Here is a 26439-nt window from a genome sequence, read left to right as displayed (position 1 = left end):
TTTAACATACAGTACTACCTGCTGACAGGTCTGCATCTTCAATGTGACAGGTCCCCCTTAAGTTTCCTAGATACATTTGTGGACAGGTGTAGTGTATCTTGCTGGAAGGAGGTCATAGCTTCATGGAACAGGATATATTTATCATACAACTTTATAATAATTGCTCCAATGGAACAGAGCATTTTTTGTGACAGATGCTGTTTTTTATTTTGTATGACTCAGTGGTACATGTTAACATATGAAACTTTCTATTATATATTAGAAAGGACAGGACTGAAAATATGTAGGTTCAGTATCATGCAGAGCTAGATATTAAAGGGTGCCTGGAAAACAATGGACGGATGAATGGGATAACGGTCATGATTGCAGAGGGTGTGATTGGGCCCAGAGGGGTACAGGGTCCATGGCCAGCTGAAAATCGCCGGGACTCCGGACCAACATGATAGTGGTCAGGAAAAGCCTGGTTCCTGACCATTATACATATTGTTAATGGAAAGGGGCCCGGCATGTCGCTGGACTCCATTCCAATAGATGCCAGTCCAGAGGTGGCAACTAAAAATACCCAGTCTATAACCGAGTAAACATAGTGCTTGCAAAACCATCACAGTTGATCAGCAGGGTCCCGCTCGGGTGTTGGACTCCCACTGATCTTTTACATCTGTTATGAAGCCTTCACACAGAGTAAACGCTCCGCTCATTCTGAACGTAAACTCGCTCAGAATGAGCGGCGTTAAAACAGATCCCATTGATTTCTATGGGTACCGGCATATGCACGTATCACATTGAAAGCAATAGGTAAAAAAGCCTCCCATTGATTTCAATGGGTAGCGCGCGTATGCCGGCACCCATGGAAATCAATGGGATCTGTTTTAACGCCGCTCATTCTGAACGAGTTACGTTCAGAATGAGCGGAGCGTTTACTCCATGTGAAGGCTCCCTTAGACTGTTAGGACCCCACAGATCAGCTGTTTCCCACAGCACATAGCTTCCAGGATTGTATACATGTCAGGCGCTGTTCACTCACTGTATGCTTGATAAATGCCTGCAGTGGTGGGTGCTATAGTTGTATCCCTTTAAAGTATGCAGCACGAAATACCATCACTATAAAGAATCTGCTGTAGGGAGGGGGTACGGTGTCTTGGAAAAAAGTTTGCACTGGGACCCATAAGACTTTAGTTACACCACTGGGAAGGACCACTTTGTTATATAGAGTATTGTAACACTTTGTTGCTGATTGCCCCCCTCATCACACATTGATGATCCATCTTAATCCTAATCCATCAATGTCCTTACTTCAAGACCACATGCCTGTATTCCCAACCTTAAGGCTAAGATCCTAAAGTAAAACTGGTCCCCTTAAACATGAACTGTTATAATGTTGAATTTAATATAAAATAAAACAGATTAACAAATAGGAACATTTGTACCCAGTGAATGGCATTTCCAAAGAGTGAAGCAAGCCCTTGACATCCTTGACATCTTAGAAACAAGATTAATCCTGCATGAGAAAGTGTGCTGAATGGATAACAGGGCTCATGTACAGATTGGCCATATGGGACCAGTCATTATTATGCTCTATGCCTTGTAATACAACAGTTTCTTTTAGTTTCTTTTAGTCTATTAGAGCATCTGTAAAGTAATCGGGCCTCCCAGTGACACGTTCCCTTTAATACATAGATTTTATATCATTCCAACAGAACAAGGCGAAATCAACAGTTGACTCGATAAACTAATAGCATTCTTTTCTACAATAAATCTGTCTACTTAGTTCTAAAAATGTATATAAATCTTGAGAACAATGTGTCAGACAATGATATTACCCGTTGACTACCCTCTTTTCAGCATATAAAGCACTGTTCATTCCTAGCCACAGTATTGCTTGTACTATTTGTTGCCATGCTCATTCTTCTAAAGCAAACCGATTCTCTGATGCCATTTATTGCAGTCATTTGCAAAAATTTGCAGTGGCAGAATAAATGCAACTTTTGTATATTTGTGGTAGTAAAACATTGGGAAGATTAAATGAAGCTTTAAATTGGCATTTGCTAAGATGACCTTTAGTAAAAGACAATTTGAAGAAGTAATCACACAAGTTATTGTCTGACAAGTCAATAAAAGCTTCACTCTCTTCTAAGAGCTATACTTGATAATCACAATTATGTCATTAGGGTCAGGATGAAGATGGTGATGAGGAACATAAACGTAGGCTTCCTGCCACCGAATCCATCGCAATCTATCTCAAACTGCCGAGCAAAATGGAATTCATAAAGAAAGTAGTTTGAAGAAATGGCATCTTATGGAACACAATAGGCCTTCATTATGGGTGAATCACAAAAATGGTACATTCCAAGCCATTGTCTAAGAGGAGAGAGTGTAAAAGCTAGCTTTTATGTTTCACTCAATACTTCATTGATTTGTAGCTTTAAAGACAACCTGTCACATGGATACGCTTCTGTACATTAGGAAGCCTTGCAAATTGCATATTACTATAAGACGACCTAACAGTGATAGCATATATAAAGGATCTGTCAGCAATGCTCACATATCTGTTTCAGTAAACACTTTTTCCAGAATATAACTTGGAGCATCTTTTCTTATAACTCTATGTTGTGCCATTTCCTCTGAAATTCCTCCTCAATATTTATGAATACATTGACAAATGGCCATTACCATCTTCTAGAAATAATAGAGGAACAGCACACCACAGTTATGAGAAACAATGCTCCCGGATTACTATATCATTAACATACATACAAGTACAAGTCTCTCAATTTCCAATGGCCTCAGGATACAATATTTTCACCATACAATGGTCTTTTCTGGACTACTGTATTTTGCAGACATGCTGAACGTACAATGCTTGGCTGGAGGTTCCAAAAAATCAGTTTATTCATTTCACAGGTAAACCCCTGTATCACTGAAGTGCGTTCAGAGACTAGTGGCGCCTCTCTACAGTACAGTGCGGTACTACATAGTTTGTACTGCCCTATACTATGATGTGCTTCTCCTTTGGACCTGATGCGAGTGGCTCCATGTTATTTTTTGGGTGCACTGTGTATATTTTGAGGAACTGTTGCCATCATAGAAAGTGATTTACAGCATTCAGCAGCTTTGTATTTATTTGCTATATCTATATTAGTTGCCATATGATTTTTCTTTAGTCTTTAGCTTTTCATATTTTTGTGACATTTTGGGGTTGCCAGAACCAATCATAAGTTTTCCATAGATCTGTGGTCTCAGCCTGCAGCTGCTTCAACTTACAAGGGTCATCTGGGAAACTATTAATATTGTAGCTTCACTACTGCATTTACTAAAAAAGATGTGCCAAGAAAGCCAATAAGACCTCTTTAATTTTACAATATTATGCAATACAAATCCTTCCTACTGGGAAATAGGAGACCTGATTGTAAGGGAATTGCTAAGACAGCAATTCCCAGAACTGTTAAACCCTGGGAGGGGCACAAGAGACAGTGAGCCCTAAGCTGAAGCCCCCCGCTTTCCCTTCCTATTGCCAGACCTTATCCTAGGTAATAGGCGACAACCACGAGGACAATCCCTCCCTGAATATGTGAAACACAAAACGCAGTCAAGACGAACAACAACAATGGAAGGTCAGCTAGCAGGATTCGGTAACAGGAGAGCGATGCAGTGCCAAATCGGAGTCAAGAGAATAGTCAATGAGGAAAGCCAAAGGTCAAGTATAATAGTATAAGCAAAACAGGGACAGTAAGAGCAGGTATGCACACGGCAATAACAAGCACTGGTGTGAATGGGAACCAAGGCTAAATAGGGAGGAAGAACCCGCCCATGGAGTTCACAGAAAGGCAGCTGTCAATCACAGGGCAAGGCCAGATTAACCACTTAATGGACAGAGGCAACATAGGCAGAAGACGGGTGTGGTGCAAATGCAATCACAGAACTAGAGCCGAGTTCACAGAGTGCGACCAAAAACTTTAATCCAAGAACCAATCTGCACCCGCCTCCTGCGCCGCAGCATGCGAGCAGAGGGTGGTGCAGTGATCCGAACAGGCAGAGGTGTTACACTGATATAGCTATATCACAAGTGAGGGTGGGTTCACACCTGCGCCTGTGTCCACTTTAGGCAATCCAGCTGGTTTCTGTCTTCTGCCCCGAGAAACTGGACAGGGGACGGAAACTCGGCAGTCAGTTTTCAAACCCATTAAAGTGAACGGGTTTGAAACGTGAGCGCCTGTGAGCGTTTTATTCCTGTCTGCAACTAAAGTGTTTTTTTTAACCGGACACAAAGTCGGACATGCAGGATACGCTCACGGGCGCTCACTTTTCAAACCCATTCACTTGAATGGGTTTGAAAACTGACTGCCAGGTTTCCGTCCCCTGTCCAGTTTCTAGGGGCAGAAGACGGAAACCCAGCTGGATTGGTGTGAACCCGCCCTGTGATCTACAGCACATTATGTCAGATAAATAAGGTCTTGACTGACGCTTGAAAACATTCTGAAAGTTTAGACAAGTGGCTTCTGCGTAACAGGCTGGGGAATGTAATGGCTGGAGAGCGCAATTCTTTCTACATCTAAGTTATAAGATTCATTTCTTAGCAGTTATGAAAGCAAAAAAACATGTTATTGTGCAGGTCTGGTTAATAAGGTTTCTAGTGGGCTAATTGGTCCACTTTTGCACAAAGCAATTAACTAACAAATCCTCTATTAATGAAGTCTTTTTCTGAAGATCTATTGTTCCGAACTTTGCGGAATCAAAGCTCTGGAGTAATTATACTGCGATAAAATGTCCTGGGTGCAGGAAGTGGAAAACAACGCCATTACCATATAAATGCCCAATATCATTATTTGTTATCAAAACGGCATTGAAAATAATGAGGTAAAAATATGTAAAGAGACATAAGTGTATGGAACTCATATAGATCTCATGTTATATCTTCTCTTTGACTTGTAATTACATAACATTAAAATAAGATTTTTTTGATTTCAGATTATTTCTGTCCATAAAAAGGTACCAAATACAGCTCAGAAACATCAATCCAACATTTGAGGCTGGTTTATGGTTAATTTAAAGGGGTAGTCTGATAAGCTGAAAAGATACAGTGTTTGTGATCATTATACAAGCAAACTCCCAGGCCCACTCTATTGTGCTCTGCCTATGAGGGCAGGAAAAACTAATGGGAAAACATGAACTCATAGTGCAACAGTAAATACCTTACTGCTCCCCTCACATGACCATTGGCAGAATAGAAAGAAACAAACTTCAAAATAGAGTGTAATGGGGGCAGCACGGTGGCTCAGTGGTTAGCACTGCAGCCTTGCAGCGCTGGAATCCTGGGTTTGAATCCGGCCAGGAACAACATCTGCAAGGAGTTTGTATGTTCTCCCCGTGTTTGTGTGGATTTCCTCCCATTCTACAAAGATAGGGGGAAAAAATGGACATTGTGATCCCTATATGGGGCTCACAATCTACATAAAATAAAAATAAAAAATAGAGTGTAATGGAGTACAATTAGTGGAAGCCCAGGTGTGAGGATCAAAGATTTAAAAAAAACCCTGTGTTTTTCACTTCTCCTGGGATTCGGCGTGACTCCCCGCTGTCTTCGGGTCTTTTGACTGACATCAAGAACCTCTGAGGCATGTGATTGGGACACACATAACCACAGAGGCCCAATCACAATCCTCACAAGTCCCTGAGGACAGGCAGAAGCGCTGAAGAGAACAGAATAGGTGAGTAACAGTGTTTTTTATGTTTGATCACCTCTTCTGAGCCCCTTCTTATTATACTCAGGGGTCCGCCTGAACAAAATGGCAGGTAGAACCTCACAAAAATTGTAATAACCAATCAGAAATAACTGACACGAGCAAAATCAGATGGTTAGCCTACTTGATGTTTGGTATTGGTTATATTTCAATAATTGCTCAGCCCTACCTTACGTGCTTGCTGACTACACTAGACACTTAAAGGGGTTGTCCCATCTGCCTGTTTCAGCAGCTTCGCCTGCTGTCTCTTCTTCTCGCTTCCTGTTAGAAGGAATTCCTTCAAGAAATGATGACTGCTTGTTGTAACAAAATACATACATCTAAGGACACGTTCACATATGCACTGGAGTCTCCTGCAACTCTGACTTTTTCATGTGGCAGTTTTAAAGAACAGACATTGATGTAGCAGTCCACCTATCTGTTCTTCTGGTCCTCTGAAGGACCAGAGCAATGGAGTAGCCGACACTAGTATGAACCTAGCATAAATGTAAAATGGCAATAGAAAAGCAAATTGAGTGTGATACAATACTTCTATTATATATTTCCAATTTTAGATTTAAGTCTCATTTTATAAAAGAATACAATTACCAGAAACATTATATACCCCATATTAGTGCAGATTATTTCATTTCCTCAATAGTCACATAATCTATAATCTAGGAAAATAATTTAATTCTGTAATCTATAATCGCTCAGTCTCCTGCCATCACAAGTATTACATTTGTACACATAACTGTCTTACCTCTACATAGAGAATGGGAAAAATCCCAATCTTGTCTCCCAGCATTCCTTCAGCCCAGTTATCATCTACACGTCTGATCACTGTCAGAATTTCATCCTGAAAAACAGTGTATATATGTTACTGAATTACACTACATAATCACATTATAATTTACATTTATATGCATAGTAATAAACATACAGTATGTAATATTGATGAAAAGTAAGAGACAAAAAAAACCTGACAAAAAAATCCTCATCTCTCCAAAACATAAATACTTCACTACTCTCCTATCAGTAATTTAATAACTCCTTACTCCTTCGCTCTGGGTTCCCTCTGACGTCACTCAGCTCAGAAGATTCCCTGCAACCACTCTCCTCCATTGTTCAGTTCTCTTTCTTCATAATCTGCTTCTCCATCATTACCATTGAAAATCTAATCACTGCAATCTCAAAATCACCACTGACCACCTGTTTTACCACCATCTAGTCCAGGGGTAGGGAACCTTTGGCTCTCCAGCTGCTGTGAAACTACAACTCCCAACATGCTCCATTCACTTCCATGGGAGTTCCCAGAACAGCAAAGCCAGTATGCATGCTGGGAGTTGTAGTTTTGCAACAGCTGGAGAGCCGTACATTCCCTACCCCTGATCTAGTTGTACATCCGTTTCTTTCTTCAATCATCCTACAATCACAGCCATCCCTCAACCCATCCTCTCTGTCCAGCTACCACCCCATTTCACTATTCCCATTTGTATCAAAACTCCTTCAACATGTCCATCTTGTTCCAGCTTCCCATTTCTCATCCAAATTACTCTTCGATCAGCTACAATCTGACTTCCCACCCCATCAGTCCATTAAACTGCCTTAATCAAACTCACTAACTCTAAAGCCAAATGAGAACACTCTGTTCTCCTTCTACAGATCTTTCCTCTGCTTTTGCTGCAGTTGACCACTCCATCCTGCTACAAACTCTCTCATTATAACAGATGCAATATGGCACTCAATGTGGGCCAGCACTCCACTCCACTGAAACCGAAGCCCTGCTACACAATGTCCCCTGCAAGTCACCTTTAATCTTCTCCAAGTGAAGAAACAACAAACATGACATCTGACATCTCACTGTAATCTTTTTTTCAGTGGAACCGATGTTTTGCGTGCCGCAAGTCTTCAACAAACTTGGCAGATGCAATGGAGTAGTCAGGTCATTGTGCAGGTCTTTAAATACCAATCCATTTTCCACCTTGTGTAGCCAGGGCAATACCACTGTCATGCTGATAACACTTATCCCCTACACACAGGAGGTATTTTTGATTTTCTTTTTTCCCTCTATGACGTTCAATGTATGGGAATAACATTTCTATAAGTTTGTAGACTGGGCATTCTCAGACACAGGGATACTTAATATGTATGTGTTTCACAGTATTTTTATTTATTTTATTTTTTTTTACTTTTATAAGGGGGGTGATTTGAATTTATACTTTATTAATTAGTTAGTTAATTAATTAATTAATATTCTTTACAGCAGCCCCTAGGGGTCTTGAACTCTAGGTGGTCTGCACACTAATGCAATGCATTACAATGCTAATACATTGCAATATATCATACAGCAGCCTGTCATACAAACCATAGCCAGACAAGCCTGAGAGCCATCAATAGGCTCCAAGCTGACATGGCAATCTCATTCTGGGTGCTGGCAATCCTACCTAAAATGGTGGCACCCATGTGCTGCCGGGCAAATGGAGACTGTCAGCTTTGACTGAGGCGCCAGGGGCCTTACTGCCCCAATTATTATGGCGGACGTCAGGAAAAGAGTTAAAGGGAATGTGTCATAAGAAGATGATCTATTATTTAAATTGATTCTTATTTTAAATGTATTTTATAAGAATCTTTAGTGAGTCTGAAAATCTTGTACTTTCATCTCTAGCTGCTAAATCTAAATAATTTCTAACTTCCTGTTTCTTTGAGATGGGTCATGGGTCTTAGACACAATGGTGTAGAACAGACCCTACTGACCACCAATGTCGATTTTTCCCGGCTTGCTTGTGTGACCTGTGCACATGCCATTGAGTCATACAGAGAAGACTATTTTGACCTGTCAATTCTGTGCATACATATACATAGTAGATGTGATCATCAGCATGCTGATAAGTGAGGAGGTTACTGCAAAGAATTATTTTACAGAAAAATGGAAGTATCTCCACATTATTTGGCTTAGTGTCAAAAGTCAGAACTGCATGATCTTTAGGATTTAAAAAAAAAAATAGATACTAACATGCAGTTTAAAAAAAAAACACCAAAAATTCTTTAAAATTATGTTTATTATAAAACGTGATTAAAAGAAAACATACGGTACCTAGCCAGACATTACCAATCTGCTACCCAAGGTTACAGTATAAAAGCTACAGTATAGCCTCCTTCCCACTTTCTCAAACTGTACATTGAAGAAAACACTCTTTCCTTATATTTTGTAGTGCTGTCGTGGTCAATAATATAAGATGTCCTGATAATAGAGTCCTGTAATGTCATCACTCACCAGGGCACAACTAATAAAAGATCCTAAAAGCAGAAATGTCACAGTTGCCCATTGTAACCAATCACAGTGCGGCTTCTATTTTGTGTTCTTCTGCAGAAAACATGCTGTATTGTGATTGGTTGCTACGGACAACTAAGACAGATTTGCTTTTACAGCATTTTAATAAATGTGCCCCAATGAGTACTTTGTATAAACCAAACAGGCTGGAGCGGTTACACAATCTTTGAGGTGTCCGGCTCGCACTAACAGACACCCCCTTACCTGTGACTGTATACAACAAGCACAAAATTACTGTATGAAAGATTCAAGACTTTTTTTTTTTTTAATGACAGGCTGCAGGTTGCCATTGAAGCATGAAGGGATTTATTATCTCTACCATATCTCTAGAGTAATAGAGACACATTGCCAGGGTAGTAATGTGTGTACTCCAGGTCCATACTTTGATGGAATATGTATGTTATGTATTGTATTTATAATGCAGAACCCTTCCCTAACATTAGATGAGGTGTAATCATGAACTGACCAGTATCATCTACTATCATCCAGCATTTACCAGCCTGAAGATTCCTTATGGTGTTCTTGAGCATTCACGTATGATAAGATTGCATATTCTATTCACATATATTCCTTCTTTTCTACATGTATATATGTAAAATATAAAAAGAAAAAAAAAAGGGTTCTGTCACTTTAAGACCTTTCAGCCAAGTGTCTCTTGAGGAAGATAAAACTACTGTAGCTCTGCAGAGCATGCTTTGCCCAGTAAGCATGCCAACACTCAGCAGGGCTCAACAGAACTGAGCCTCAGCGTATGGGGTCACTGGAGAAGGTCTCTTTTCATCTCACTCCATATTGAATGATGTGAGTGACATGACAAGCTCCATATTAACCCGCTTTACTTGTAGTTTAGAGGATAACATTCAATAGCCACCCACTGTTAGGTAATCAAAAGCAGAGTGGAGCCTGGCAGACTAAGGACGGGCACATTTTATACACTGTATAACTGATGCCGCTTTCACTACTTTTCCATTTTTTTTTTTTTAAACCCTAAGCATTTTCCTCTGTGGGAGTTTTCTGGTCTCCCTGCAAGTGACCTACTTTGAAAGTAATGAACTCCTCTGAATTTTTTACATTTTATTTTTCTTTTTTCGTAGCTGATACATCTATCTTGTCAGAGCTGATATACAGATGTCATATTAAAATATTGCAACTGCACTTCAAATAATCCTGCTAAATAGCTTGGAGGTAACTGACAGATTCAATGGGAGTCTGGCAAAAATAAAAGACATTATATTTAAACATATTTTTACCAAACACGCAGCAATGTTTATGTAACACCCTGCAATGTTATTTCATTGCACACCAGGAAAAACATAATGTATACGCTGTAACTTGCAAGACATGCTGGGATCTGAAATGGCAAAGTTTGTTTCCAAATTTGTGACTGTCTTTGTTCCAAACAGAAAAATTAAAGTAACTGCAGCACCATACACTAGGTAAAATGGAGAGTACAAAATAATAAACGTAATAAAAGTGCTGCACCATAAAATTGGTCAAAAAACAGTACAAAATAATACACGCAGTATAACATACATGTTAAAGAGGACCTTTCTCTAGTAGCACTTTCTCCACATTTTTCGAACAAAAACCTGGCTGACCCCATTATAGTCTGGGGTCCTCGGATTTCCGTAGATTGGGTTTCGATTTGGGTCCCCTTGGGACAATGGAAACCCAAGTGCAGGTGTGAACCTAGCATAAGAAATACAGTATCTAAACAAAGTAAAACAGAGCAAACATAGCAAGACAAAATAAACCCCTTGGAATTACTGAGTTTTCAGGTCTGATTACTAATAAAATGTGGTTTTATTGCCATCTTAGTCAAAATTACAAACAGCAGTTTTGTCTGCTATCCCAGCCGCATTCACCTCCTCCAAACATTTCTAGGAGCTGCGAATAAGAATTTCACCAAATTTTTGACAATTCCTGTCTAAAAAATAGTTTCAGTTCGTTAATATATCTAAGATGTCTTGTGTGCACAGTCATCTTCACGTCATGCCGCAGCATCTCACAAGGTTAAAGACAGGATAATAAGTTGGCTATTGTAAAACACAAATCGTTTTGTTGACTCAGGTCTTAAACCTTTTTGTGATCTTTGAGGAATCAATGAATGCTAAGTTGTATCAAAACATTTGAAAGGAGAATGTAAGACCATAATCCTTACACCTATAGAGGGTATAGTAGTCAAGCTGAAAAGATGTTTAGTGATGCAACAAGACAATGAGCCAAAGAAGTAAATCAACTAAAGAATACTATACAAATGGAATTGTGTGACTTTTCATTAATTTTTTTTATATTGCTTAAGAGCTTTTATATTATCAACTAGAGGAAACAAATCTGCGGATCATGCCTCAAAATCCAACTGCAAAAAAGCCCCTCTCAAAATAATAATAATAATTATAATAATTAATTATTTTGAGTAGAATACCCGTCAGTGAATTGAAAAAAGCCCCTCTGTGTGACCAAACAGTACCATTACAGTACTGCCCAACCTTTTGGACAATTTTTCAGGATAAACTGTCATGATGAATACATAAGGCCCATATCTGTGTTTGGGTTTCCATTCGATGAGTCTGCTTGGGGACCCCCAAACAGAAATCTATAAACATTAAAAATAGGTTACCTAAAGGAAACTCATGGACCCCATAGACTATAATGGGGTCCGTGTGGTTTCCGCATGAAACATGTGAAGACAAATGTGACCAGAATAGATGTGAATAAAGTATTTTAGATGAGAATGCAAAAATTACTTCTTAGCTACATCAAGTTTTCTGCCTTTCCCTTCACTAGGTTCCGGCTTCTTCTCTCCCCTCCATAGACTTCAAAGTAGAGGTTTATTCTAATACCTCTGTGAGCCTGCAGTCCATCTAGGGCAGGGGTCCTCAAACTTTTTAAACAGTGGGCCGGAGGCAGAGCAGATCGCGCAGACATCAGGAGCGGTGCCCTCCAATAGGTAAAGTGAAGTGTGCTCCATGGCCTGGCCCGAGCTCCCCAGGAGCTTCATTATAAATGCATTGTTGGCGGGGCCAGACAGAAGTGCTTGGCGGGCCGCATGTGGCCCACGGGCCACAGTTTGAGGACCCCTGATCTAGGGAAACCAAGAGGAATTAGTAGAGATTTCAGAGTAGGTATCAGTTTATAATGGAGGGCAGAGAGGAAAAGAGTGTGATAAATGAAAAAACAAAACAAAACACTATTCTAGGCAAAATTTTTATAGTCGCATGTATTATTGGTTTATGCAGTTTGTTCAACAGTCAGTGACCATTTAATGTAATTAAAAACCTCTCTATGTCGCACAGTGGGTCAGATTTACTAAGATTGGTGTATTGTACACCAGTCTTAATAAAGGCCCAGAGAAGGGAACCAGTGATTCATGAAGAGGTTCCAGTGTCTTCATAAATCAGACACACGTCCCAACACCAGAATGAAAATCTACAGTATACCATTTAGGAACTGTGTGTGGATTTCCATTACAACTCTGGTACAATAAAACTGGTGTAATGAATATGTCCGGCTGAGGCATCCCCGCCCCGCTCCACCCACATTCGTACAATGTGTGCATGTTGTGCCAATCTATAAGGTATATAAATAGTGATAGTAAGTGAAAGAAGAATCCAATCATTTTGATTGCAAAATCTTCTTAAAATAGAAAATGACATAAATATCTGCAATTATTTGAAGGGTAAAGTAGAATGCCAGTGTAAGTATTCCTCTGTTAATTTCTATAACCTTTTAGTTTAATGAGCATTATTATATTCACCCTTGAACAAAGTCCATCCTTATTCTTTCATGTCACACAAGGAAGGTCCCTTACAGACACCTAGCCTGCATTTTATGTAATTCCTTTCTGTCTAGCATCCCCTGCACAGTACATTTGATCAGCAGCTAAGCCTTTGAAACTTTTTTCCCAATTAAACTTCTGCCCTTTTCATTGTATTGAAGTTGACCCTCGTAAGCCAGCTTTGTCACTAAACTATGTGATCTCACCTCGCCTCTCCTCTGTTCTGTTCTCCTTCATGTTTTCAATCTTCTGAAATTCACAACAAATTGCTACTTTGCTATTTCTTGTAACCCTCCAGATCCCATGCATTGGTTGTCAAATGCTTAAAGTTGACAAAAAAATATGCAATTTTGTTCTTCTCTACTGTCTATGTTTTTTTTTTTTTTTTAATTAATAGAAGTAGCAAAATGTGGGCATGGCTTGTACACAGAACATGATGGCTGCTTAGCTCTGGAGCTCCCAGCCTATCCTTAAGCATTTCAAAGCCTGACAGATCTACCTTCTCAATTGGGAAGAAATTGCACCCCAAGAAGTCCTCGGTCCCCCAGTTTACACCTGCAGGGGTCTCGATCATGGAAGTCTTCCTGCAATGGCCACTTAGAGCACTTACTCCAGCACCAATGAAGATGAGCGTCTGCCTATAACCAATCCGTCCTGCGGCCAGACCCAGAGGCTCACCTTAACCTGGAGCCGGGTCCTCATTCTTAAGCCTCCATAGAAATTACACTACTGGCTGCTCCTCTCCTCCACTGCATTCCTCACCCCTGCATGGTTGGCATCATTTTTTCTTGGCGGGTCCTCACCATCACCGGATACTCAGGTTAGTCCACAGGCTCATTCTCCTCTCTCCCCACTGCCAGAATCTCAGCTATTTTAGCAATCTTTCTCCTCAGGGATGCCTCTGCCATCTTGCTTGGGTCATATCTGTAATCTTCTGACCCACTACTTCTGCAGCATAACTCCCATAAGTCTCACTCTCAACAACCACCTTTACCTCAGCCACAAAGTGTTTTTCCTTTAACTGATAGCCCTTGAAACGTGGTCTGCAGAGAAGATACTGTTAGCCCTCCAGTCTGGTGAAGACAGTGGTAGAGAACCCATGAGATTTAAAATAATCAGGTCCCATGTCAGTCACAGACACCTCAATCTCTTGGATCCCTGAGTCTCTCTCTCAATGGCATAACCTGCTGCTGCAGCTTCCCACTAAGCAGGACTACCAAGAGATGGTGGATCAGGGAAAACAGAGCCCCAAAAAGGAGAGAGTGGCTGTAGGACCATCTGTCTGAACAAGTGGATACCATTGAGAGCACCTGTAATGAGACATGGCAGTATATTTTTCTATAAAATATATCTGTCTCTCTTTGGCCAGATATACACAATAAAGATGACTGTACTGCCTAACTTGCTCTACTTAGTCAAGACCCTTCCAATCCTGGTTCCTTTAGGGACCATCAATCTATATAGTGCTCTATCTTGTGATTTGTATAGGCAGGGGAGAGACAGGGTTTCTAGACAGAGTTTCTACTCCCCATCTTGACCCTCTGTTACTGAGTCACTCAGCTGTGGGGAGTGCTGGCATGGTCTACCCTATTGGCTTATTCTAAATGGATGGAGATAGAGGCTAAGGTTATCTCTGATACACTCCAACTTTCTATGGTGTTGACACAAGATGTCTGATATGCTTTATTCCCATCCATATCCATTATAACTAGTTTTGTTTGTTTACATGTAATTCTGCCAGGAGTATCTGTACAAGAGCAATCAAATAGGTGTGAGGAGTGCAGTGGAGGCGTGGAGCAGCCAGCAGTGTAATCTCGATGGAAAAAATCTCATAATATAGGAGATTCAGGCTGTAAATGTAGGGCAAATATATGCAGGTACACAATCCATTTTAGCATCTACCATGCAGGCACCACACAAGAAAAGAACAATCTATGAGCACAGTGAGTAAAGCTGCTACTTTTTGTGAATAATATCCCTTCTGTAACCACACAAGAAGCCATAAATAGATAAAAGTATATACAAGACTTTTCTTGCATTGTAAGCTATGATATGTGCAGAGCGTTCAGTTTTAGCAGTTTGTGAACATGTGTGGAGAATCAGTCCCTCCCATCTGCATTCAACCCCTCCCTCTTCCACTCACTCTGAACTCATGGTGATGAATCTAGTTTAGTAACAGAGAATGAACCTTAAAGAGGACCTTTCACCATTTGGGGCACATGCGGGTCAATACACCGCTAAAAAGCTGACAGCCGGCTTTCCCTTTCTGTGCCCTCAGTAAAGAGCTATCTGTGCCGGTACTGTAGCTCTTCACCGTCAGAAGCAGTAGAAAAAGCAGAACAAAGCAGTAGAAAATGAGAATATGTAAGTAGGAATATGTTGACCCCAGGGAAATTGTTTATTTTCTAAAAAATGGCATTTTATTTAGTAAAAGCAGTAAAACATAATAAAACCAATAAGTATGGTATTGTCATAATTGTAATAACTTGCTGAACAAAGTTGCCATGTCACTATTAATGGACAATTAACTAGGTAAAAACAAAATCATTAATACAAGCCAATAAACACCACAAAATGGTGTCAACTAAAAGTATATCTCATCACCCAAAGAATATGGCTAAGCACAAAAATAAAGAAATTATTAATTTTGGAAGGCACCAAGTCTTAACGCCCAAACAATCTTATGCCCTTAGAGGGTTAAGCAATTCCTAATTTGCAGCAGGTAACTTACATGAACAGCAGTCAACAAATAATCAAGCTAACTATAATTGTACACCACTCTTTTAGAATCTATGGTCGCCTCAAACTATTAACCAGAGTGCATGACAAGGCAGGATGACCAAAACAGGATAACATAAAATAGGTGCACTTGCAGGCTAAGAACTAGACCAGAAAACCTATTGCAGATACAAAAGTAATACAAAAACTGGGATCAAAAACCAAGAGAATGCAGGAATACTCAAAAGCAGGAATATCAGAAGTCCAGGCCATAGTCCAATTCAAGAGGTCACAGATGAAGACAAATGAGCAAAAGAAGGGCTAGCCAGAAGTAAACCAAGGAATCATCAGAAAACCGGGAAGGTTCAGGGAGTAGGTTAAGAGAACACAGAGCCTAGAAATCTAATGCAGTCACAGGATGGTAAGAAGTGCCAGGTTTAATTACCCTGCCTCTTTATTGGATGATGAAGAAGGGCCCTTATTAGTTCTGCATTTAAAACCACTAACTGGCTGACCCAGCCAAAGTTTGACTGGTAGGCATAATAACTTTAGAGAGGACCTTTCATGTCCTCATGAAAATGTGGCTTTATATACCACTACAAAGCTGACAGCTTTCCCTGTATGTGTCCCGATGCTGGAGATATCAGTGCTGATATCTCCCCACTATCAGAAGGGCGTTCCTCATCGCTGGACTGTAAGGAAGGCCCCCATGACAGTATTCGTCAATAGCCTTGTACTGGGAAAGGTGGGCGTTCCTAACAGCTCAGCATCATCGCTGTGCAGTAGAGAACACTCCTCTGAGAGTACAAGTTTTTGTTAGGGTATTGTCATGGGGAAGGGGTGCGTTCCTCGCTGTCCAGTGATGACGATGAGCTATGAGGAACACCCTTTTGACAGTGGGGAGATATCGGTGCCGAAACTAAGGGCTCCAATATCTCCAGCATTGGGGCACATACTGTCAAAGCTTTCTAGCGGTATATAAAACCGCACTTTCATGAGGACAAGAAAGGTCCTCATTAAAACAATAGCCATATGGCAAATGCAGATGCTGCACAGAATTCTCCCCAGCAGCAGAAGTGAGTGCAGAGATTTAGATTTCTGGCATTCAGGAAACCGTACAATAACCACAGCAATACTCAAACTATAAAATAATTTTAACAATAGTTGTCAAGTATTAAATCATGCACAAGTGGAATTTGACAGATATCATTCATGGCTACATAGTAACTAACACAACTAATTCACAGTTCATTTACAAAACGCCTTGCTACTGCTTGATGTAAGGAGCCACTTAGTTGATTCTCAGGAACCAGCCCAAAACGGTTGTATATTTACCTTGGTGAATGTTAGACAGTCCTTATCCTGATCTTTATCCTTGATTTCAAAGTCATAAAGTGCTTTCCCCTGTGGAGTAGGCTGGCTAAGAGGCTTTATGCACTGGATATAGCTTGCTGGAAAGAATCCACGATTTCCATTCAATTCTCCATGATACCAATTCTCATCCACTTTCCGTCTCAGAATGATGATATCACCTTTGTTGAATTTGAGATCACCAGGCTCCTTTCCCTCATAAGCATAGAGTGCTCTTCCACATGGAAGCTGTGAAATATTCTGAGGAAAAAATGGAGGAAAATTGAATAACTATGAAATACAAATAGAAAAAAATGTACAAAATTAAACATTTTATATTGCAACATTTCATCACTTCTTTCACAGAATATAGGATACTTCTATTCAGCTCTGGAAGTTAATATGAAACCCTTCGAGATTTTTCAAGGGTTTGCTAATGGAAGCCTTGTTGCATTGCATTAACTATAAAAAAATCTTGTCAATAAACCTATTATGGCAATACTAGTCAATGATCTGATCACTATCAATAACATTATGGAATTATCACAATAATTTTTTTGGTTAATCAAGATATTAACCTTTTGACACAAAAAAATCAAAAATGCATTATGACCTGTACAGAGAGTGAAAGTGTCACATGATGCACAGTGAAATCCAAGTCTTGCACTAGGTACAACACAATGTTCAGCTCCGCCTGGAATGTTACTTTAAGGGATTTATAATAACAATAATATTATTATTATTATTCACTCATAACAAGTATATTATATTGTTACCATGAACAATAAATCATAGCTATATGTGAGATAAACATGAAGTCAGGAGAAGGCCAAGAGCAACCAATAAATTGCTTTTTTATCAGGTTTAATTATTGTTCCTAGATAATATAATAATGTAGTTCTAGGCTATTATTTTCTTATGCTAAGCGAAAACCTTATTAGTAGTTTACTATTAAGAAACTGTCACATTGAACAATGGCACAAAAGGAGGAATATAATTTGATCCGCACTAAACACAAAATAGAAGCTTTTCAGGGCACTAGAATAAAGGATCATGTAAATTGGCATGGGGACTGAGCTGAGTTGCCGGTATAGATTAAATAAAATATTCTAAAGTATGTTAATCCTAGATTGATTCTTATAATAGATAGACAACATTTCTTCAAATTGCACAGGTCAAACCGGCTTGCTAAATCCTTTTATATATCCGGCACGCACTCGCTAAATCTCATTGTTCTGAAGCGTAGATTAACAATACTGGAGCTCATCTCAGAACATGGTTTTTAGTAATTGAGGGCATTGATTTTCACTCATGCCTTGCGGGTTAAGAACAGTTCTGCCATAGGTTAATACCTGAATCCCTTCAGTTTTAATATATACCAAAGTTTAACTAGATTATGCTTAGTCTTAGAATGTGTCCTATTGATGAATGATATTTTCTTCCCATAGTAAATAAAGGAGTGCCTTAGTTGTGTGGGCTCTATGTGCTACTCTAGCACATCCTAATAGGGAAAAGGCCTATAAGAACCCACAGAACTTTAAAGGGAGTCTCTCAGTAAGAAAATCGGTATCAAACTAATGACAGTATCTTGTAAGTCTGATTCTGCACTTTCCAAAGATGTTCTTCTTATTCTGCACTGCAGTTTCAGGAAAATCTGACATGTATTATAATGCAAATTAACTGAAAAGGGCTTCAGTGGCGCTTCCTCTCCTCCTGAGGCTTTGGTCTCCTCTCCCTCACTCCTAACTAAGGAATGTAGAGAAGATCTAGATAGGAGTTAGAGGTGGTTATCTACAGAAGAGTAAAGCCCCAGAAAAAGAATAAATACCCCTAAAGCCCTTTTCAGGTAATTCTAATACGAATAAAACACACATTTTCATGAAAATGGAGTTGCAATGCATAATATGAAAGACATCTTTGGAAAATGTAGAAGAAGCCCTGAAAGGTACTGTTTTTAGTTAGTTGATATTGATTTTCCCGCTGACACAACCCCTTTAACCCAAGTTTTTAATGGTTTTTGACAGGTTCGGTGCTACAGTGTCCTCCCAGCGCTGTCTGATTTTGCTGCGCTGCTGTCCCTTCCACTGAGGCTGCAGCGGTCCTGCGAGGTAGGGACATCCGCTGGAATATAAAATCACAGCAGCAGGAGCGGACTGTGCTGGGAGGCACCAGACAGGTATGTTCTTTTATTATTTTTTCCCCTCCCCTGGCTAAAATTAAATTTTATCCCAGACAATCCCTTTAAGTTAAACTGCTCAATTAGTTCGTTATAAGATTAACATCTTTTCACAATATGCTATCATAAATTGATATAATAACACAGCATGATATGCTACCTATTCTCTATGTTTGGCTGGTGTGTTGCTAGGTTTTATTGAACTGGTTTAATGAGAAATTAGAATTCTTAATCTAATTAGAGCTAAGATGAGGGTGGATACATCTGTAGTGTCTTTAGTATTGACCCCCTTTATGACTGAAAGTGATTCAATAATAGATCATGGAAGAACAAGTGAAATGAAGTTTGCCTATTTCCCCAGTGGTTCTGAATAAAGACAAAAAATAGACTGTGCTTGCTGCTACTGGGTTGAAAACAACATGTTTATTGGATAAGTGCTGCTCAAAAAGGCAGTTTTTTTTTTCTTTCTTTTTTTTTTAAAAAAAGTACAAAAGTACATTTTAGGGAATTGCTGTTTATGGAATACATGTATATGTATAATATAATATATACACTCCTCCACATTAAAATTGCAAAACCAAGCACATGCCATAAGGTTATGCAAATTACAGAAACTTATCTCCAACCAGTGGCATGTGGGAGGAGCATAAGCTAGATTGAAAGCAAATTTTTTTAGTCCTCATAATCACTAGTCGTGTTTTTCACAGCTTGTACAACTGACCTATTCATTTCTATGGCCTGAAACACATGATCATGTATTTTCAGTCCCACGGGCGTCTGCGGTGTCTATGTTGATGATCAGCAACTATTGTTGCTGTTCAGCAACTTGCGGGCCGTAAAATCATTAAGGCCATGTAAGACCAGCCTTAGGATTCTAAACATCAAGATCTGAACTGGATTTCAGTCATTTTATTTCCTTGGATAACCCCTTTAACTCAAAAAATGGTATAAGCTTCTTAGCTTCATCTGGCCTACAGGGAATCTGAAGTCTATCTTTTAACTAGGGAAAATCCACCAAAGCGCAAAATGAAAGATTCAATGGACACTGCTACAAATTAGTTAAACCCTCCAACATGAAATTTACTAAAATATTAATAATGAAACATATTATACCTCTTACTCAATGATAGATACAAGCAAAGTCCTAATTTAACCATATATGAAAAGGACTTCACATAAATCAATCCCCTTCACTACGACACATATACAACATACTATATAAGCATATTACTATAACTATTTAGCCATACCTTCAAACTTTTGAAGAACGGAAAGAGGGACAAAATGTGCGGTGCACATAGCGTGCTACAGCAAATTAAGCTCCGCCCACTTTTGTGTTGACTCAGCCCATTCTCATTCATTTTTCATGTGCCCCCACACAGTATAATCTCCTACAGTCACCCGTACATTATATGTCCCCACATTATAATGTTCACTTCCAACTGCCCCACGGTATTAAGTCCCTCTCCTGGTGCCCCCGTTTAAACTGGGGGCAACTAGAGGGGGACATTAAACTCAGGCAGCTGAAAGGGGACATTAAACCGTAGGGGTAGCTGGAGGGTGACATTCAGCTGGGGGCAACTAGAGGCAAACAGGTCCGCCTCCAGCTACTCCACGGTTTAATGTTCCCCTCCAGTTGTCCCCAGTTTAATGTACTCCAGTTTAAGTGCCCCACTTCATCTAACACCAGTTTCATCTCCCCCTATAATTTCTCCCCAGTTTCATATCCCCTTTCATCTACCCCTCCATCTGCCCCCAGTTTCATGATCCCCCTCATCTCTGCCTCCAGTTTCATGCTCCCTCTCACCTCTGCCCCGTTTCATGCTCCCCCTCATCTCTGCCCCCAGTTTCATGCTCCCCCTCATCTCTGCCCCCAGTTTCATGTCCTCCCCTCATCTCTGCCCCCAGTTTCATGTCCTCCCCTCCATCTTTGCCCCCCCATATAATGATAGTCACTCACACACACTCTCTCCACCCTGCATCTCACATCTCCCGCCCAGTACCTTAGTGCACACATCTCTCTATCTCTTGACTGCATGTGACATTGACACACCCACCTAGTCACGTGGCCATGTGATGTCACACAAGGTCCTTGTACAATAGTGAAGCTTTCCTCCGAAAAAGATTAAGTAAAACACTTCAGGGACAGAGCAGGACATGCAGGGAGCTGCGCGGGACTGCAGGACTGGAGCTTAAAAGCGGGACTTTCATATCCATTAAAACATACTTGATAGTTTTCCTTCGTAGTAAACCCCATAAAGAAAAAAAAAACACAATGCCAGAATTGCTATTATTTGGTCAACTTGCCTCCTACCAAAAAAATGAAATAAACAATCAAAAAGCTTTATGTACCATCTCCAAAACGGAAACAAAGGAAAGCTACAGCTTTCACCACATAAAACAAACCCTTGGACATCTTTATCAATGAAAAAAAAATAAAGTATTAGGGTGCATTCACACTTCGGATACGCTGACTGATTCTGAACGTTAAAACACGTTCAGAATCAGCGCGTATAAAGCAGATCCCATTCATTTCAATAGGAGCCGGCATACGAGCGCTCCCCATTGAAAGAATGGGCTGCTTTTTTCTCTACGAGCGCTCCCATTGAAGTGAATGGGAAGTGTTTAGAAGCGCTTGCGTGTACGGCTCGGAATGAGCCGAGCGCTTACGCCATGTGAAGGGGCCCATAGATGTATCAGAATATGGTGACACAAAGTAATTTTTTAGGCTTTTTTTTTTTTTGTAAAAAAAAAATAGTAAAACAAAACAAAAACTTTAAACATTTAGTATTACCTTAATGGTACTAACTCAAAGAATATGTTATTTTCATATTGTGTCATAAAAATGAAACACAAAAAACTGGTGGAACTATTTAATATACCCTACAGATATTTCATGATACTTTCTTAAGATAATGCATAGCAAATTATATGATGCCATTAAAATGGACAATATGTCCTGCAAAATTGTTATGGCTCTTGGAAGGTGGGAATGAAAAAGAATAAAGACAAAAAAAAAAAATTGTTGTGGCACCAAGTGGTTAAATCTACTTCCTTTGTGCCCTCCAACTTTTCGAAATGACTCTAGATACCTAAATTCATTCTTCGACTTAAATTTAGAGCATGGATGCTGCTGGCATTTCACATGCATGTCGATGTTCTGTAGGTAAAACTGTATAAATACCAGTTTCTATGGAAACTACATGTAGACTGCAATGAGTTTCCATAATTACATACTTCAGAAAGGAACACTAGCTATTCAGAAATTATGGGATGGGTCTTCTGAAATTTTTGCTGTTTTCCTCGTTTCAAGGTTCAGATTTTATGCGGTTAAACATTGGTCATTAATTCTAATAAATCAAAGCCACTTTGTGTACGAATCAATATCTAAAAAGAATTACCAGTAAAAGAAGAAAAGATCTACACAGACCCCCCAAAACTCATTAAAAGTAAGCAAGATGCAACTAAAGAAACACACAGATTTACTAATTCTGTCCACTTTTTGACTTCTCTGGATTGATCACAGTAGCAGCATGGATGATACATCATTTACAGTCTAGTCTAAGTTTATATCACCCATTAGTTGACCTACTTTGCAACAGAAATTTATGCAAGGATTTTGGCACATGTTGGCACATACTAAAGGGAGTCTATCATTGCTAAAACATGTTTTTAACTAAAGCCACGTTGAAATAGCCTTGATAATTGCTATTCTACACATACCTTTATTGCTATTCTGTACGCTGCTGTTTCTCTGAAAAAGTGTTTCTTTCCATATGCAAATGATGCTCAGGGAGCAAAGGGGGTGTTGCCCCTGTGCTCTGAGCACACAAGGGTCATCCCTTACTAGCCACGTCCAGTACTTTATAGTCACTCCCCCCTGCATCTTCTGCTCTTCATCTTACATGTGTAAGCATCAAACACTGATTTCTTCTGGATTGAAGTCCAGCGCATGTGCAGTCGGTTCTGCCACTTAGGGTTTGTGCACAGCCAACTACACATGCTCTATCGGCCATTTTTCTTTAATTTCTTACACGAGTGTACTGTGCCGAGCGTACTGAGAAGGTTTAGTTTTTTTTACTTTCAAGGCTAGGGTTGAGCCGATCTTGGAATTTCAGGACCGTTTTTAAAATCTGATTTCCGATCATTTTTAAGCTGATCCCAATCCCAATTCCAATCCTAATGCAAGTCAATGGGATTTTTTTTTTAAGATCGTTTTCAAAAGCTATGAAAAGTTACCAAAAAATACATACAAGTTCTTAGAATGCATAGAAAGAGAAAGGGAACACTTAAATGGCCATAAAACATTGTTTTTTAATAACTACACAGAGAATCTCTATGGGAAATGTCACTTTTCGCATAACTCAAGCTCCCAGCTTCTCCAAGTAGCATCTTATGGGCTGCCACGAGTTGTGCTTGGCTACTCCTCTGCTTCGTCCATGCTTTACCGTATACTCAGCTCTGCTACTCTTCTGATTCCTCCCTGCTGTGCCGTATACTGGACTCTGCTACATCTCCATTACTGTAGATTGATTTGTCTAACTACTAGGGTTGAGCGATCGGGATCGGAATTCCCTTCCTGATCTTTTTCAGGCGGGATCGGAACCCAATCGTGAAATTTACTTGATTGTCGATCGGGATCCGATCTTTTCTGATCCCGATCACTCAACCCTATTCAAGGCCTTTTTTTTTTTTTTTTTTTTTTATCCTGTACAACCCTTTTAAGGATGCTGAACAGCAAGAACTGACCTAGATTAACAGGGATAGTGACAGTACCTCAATGTTCCTTCCTTTTGGTAATAATTATCTTTGCCTCTCATTTCTTTATTTTTCTTTGCTGTTTCCCTCCTTTTCCTTTCTTCATAATGATGCAAAGTATGGATTGTTTCATAAAGAAACTATGGGGACACCTCACACAGCATACAGGTACAACAATAATGTAACCATGGGGACACCCAACTCAGCATCCAGGCACAACAATAATGGAACTATGGGGACAATCCAAAATATCCACTGGGACAACACCACATCATATATCACCTTACCACATCACATATCACGATACTTGGGATGTACATAATACTTTTGAGACAAATCTCTTGAGACACCCCTATTTCTACATAGATTGTAAGCTCTTGCGATCAGGGCCCTCACTCCTATTGTTTGATATGTTAATTATCTTGTTACATTCTATTATCTAATATTGTCTGTTCATGTATTCTCTGATTTGTAAAGTGATTTGGTATATGTTGGTGCTATATAAATAAAAATTATTATTTATTAAAACATTGTTATATATCGTTGCAACTATTTTTGTAGAAGTCGGTGCACATAAATGCTTTTTATTTTTGCATTATATAAAAATTTATGTTTTATTCCCTGTTTAAATTTTGGTTTTGCAGTTGGTGGTGAATATTGTGATGAGTCTCCTACTTTGTCCTTCTTGGATTGTAGTGGACCACAATACAAAAAATTCTGCAGCATGTTCTCACTGTTTGTTAATGTTAATATAGTTACGTAGCAGCTTTTCAGTTCTTTCTAAACTAGGGCAAAGCTTTAACTTCAGAATAAAGGGGTCCTCCATGTTGGACATCCCTTCTTGTTAGTAGAGTCCCTTGCCAATTAGATTATTGCAAAGTGTCTCTCTCCTGAGGCTTCCAGCAATCATTTGTAATCTGTGGGGAAATCAGTTCCTCCAAAGTAAGACATGCTCCAAGTAATCTTTATCCTCTGGCGAAGAGATGAAAATCCTGAATACAGAACCCCCTCTATTAACTCTGATTTGTTTAAGAGGTAGCTAAAAAAGTGTTTTGGAATATAGACAGTATCTTTCATTACACTCTGTAGGAATCTCATGTAGTCTGTAGCATTTATAGTTCATACACAAAATCCTTAGGTTATCACTAGGACAGTGTATAGAGAGCTCAATGGGAGCTCAATGGGAGCTGGTACCGTGTACGTGGCGCTATATTGCGGCCGTGATTTTGCGGCGGCCGCAAAATAGCACCGCGTATATGGTCCCGGCTCCCATTGAAAACAATGGGAACGTATACAGGCCGCAAAAGCTCCCGCGTTACTCCGTGTGAACTCTCCCTGATCCTGGCCTAAGGCAACATTCACACTGTCAGGGAACTGCAACTCAGTTGTGCGCAGCATCTAGCCAAAGGGCGTATTCCAACGACATGACAGCCATTTTTGTAATATCAATGACATGGCCATTTTAAGGGCACATTTCATGATTTTAATGTGTCTATTCACATTCATATTTTCACAGACCATTTTTAACAGCTATCAATAAAACTGGCACGCTGTCAAATACTTATTTCTCTACGCAAAATGTAAATACATTTATAATATTTATACAATGTGATTTCCTGGATTTTATTTTTGATATTCTATCTCTCACTGTGAACTACCCTTAAAATTCTAGACTGTTCATGTCTTTGCGAGGGGGCAAACTTACAAAATCAGCAAGGGTTCAAATACTTATTTCCTTCACTGTATATTTGGTATCACATGTCCATAATGTCCTGATATTACTACACTGTTTCACCTGAATAACAAATAGAGTAAAGAATGAAACCTAAACCACTAAAAAAGGCTATACATATTAGATGTCACCATAACACCACCATGTCACCTTACATTTAGAATGTTAATTTATCAATGAAAATTTATAGTGTGAATTTCAATGGTTGAATCTCTGTTTTATCCTATTACCTCCTAAAATGGGTTAAAAAAGAAAATCATTAAATTATTTGTGCTTTAAAAAAGACCCTGTTAAAAAATACAACTAATCCTACAAAAAACAAGCCCAAAGTATGGTTATATCACAATAAAAAAATCTATGTCTCTTGGAATATAATAATACAAAATTGAAATGATGGATTGTCCTTAAACAGGTTGCATGGGAGAAATTTTAATCCCTACACAAATCTAAACACCCTCCCTTTGCCTACTTTTTAAATAATATACAGTAATTTATCAGAAATGTATATTTACCCATATTCCTGGGGCGGTCATGTGACAGCCCCAGGGACATTTAATGGCTATCCGGCGACAATCTGTTTCCCCATTTCAGAAAAGGAATGTTGCTACTACTCCCTCCCCCCATCCACTCCATCATGGTTATCTATTTTTTTTCCTTCTAGACTTCTCCTATCGGATGACTCCTTCCTGTTTTCTGACTGGCAACACATGCTATAGACCCAGTGCTGCTCTCTAGTGTGCAAGGTTGGGACCAGCATCAGAGACCTGCACAGTAGAGGTGGATTGTTGGCTACAGAGCAGCGCTGGGTCTATAAAATGCACCGGCAGTTAGAAAAGAAGGATGGGCATCCCACAGGAGAAAAACTGGAAGGAAGAG

The 26439-nt window shown here is 39.5% G+C and overlaps 1 protein-coding gene across 4 annotated transcripts in view; it reads right to left on the bottom strand.

Annotated features, from left to right (window-relative positions):
• Positions 1-26439, bottom strand: part of SH3RF3 (SH3 domain containing ring finger 3) — a 334675-nt gene that overhangs the window by 113300 nt on the left and 194936 nt on the right. For all 4 annotated transcript variants that reach the window (XR_012715086.1, XR_012715087.1, XR_012715088.1 and 1 more), the window contains exons 2-3: positions 16883-17158; positions 6481-6576 (exon numbers count right to left, since the gene is read on the bottom strand). Coding sequence is in view for 1 of the 4 variants with exons in the window: in XM_075265116.1 (XP_075121217.1) it covers positions 6481-6576; positions 16883-17158 (372 nt within the window). In the remaining 3 variants the exon portion in view is untranslated. The remainder of the gene's footprint in view (positions 1-6480; positions 6577-16882; positions 17159-26439) is intronic.

Source organism: Leptodactylus fuscus, chromosome 2 (assembly GCF_031893055.1).
Source record: "Leptodactylus fuscus isolate aLepFus1 chromosome 2, aLepFus1.hap2, whole genome shotgun sequence".
Taxonomy (NCBI): Eukaryota; Metazoa; Chordata; class Amphibia; order Anura; family Leptodactylidae; genus Leptodactylus; species Leptodactylus fuscus.
The sequence above is the reverse complement of the archived record's forward strand: the minus strand, read 5'-3'. Positions and strand labels throughout refer to the sequence as shown.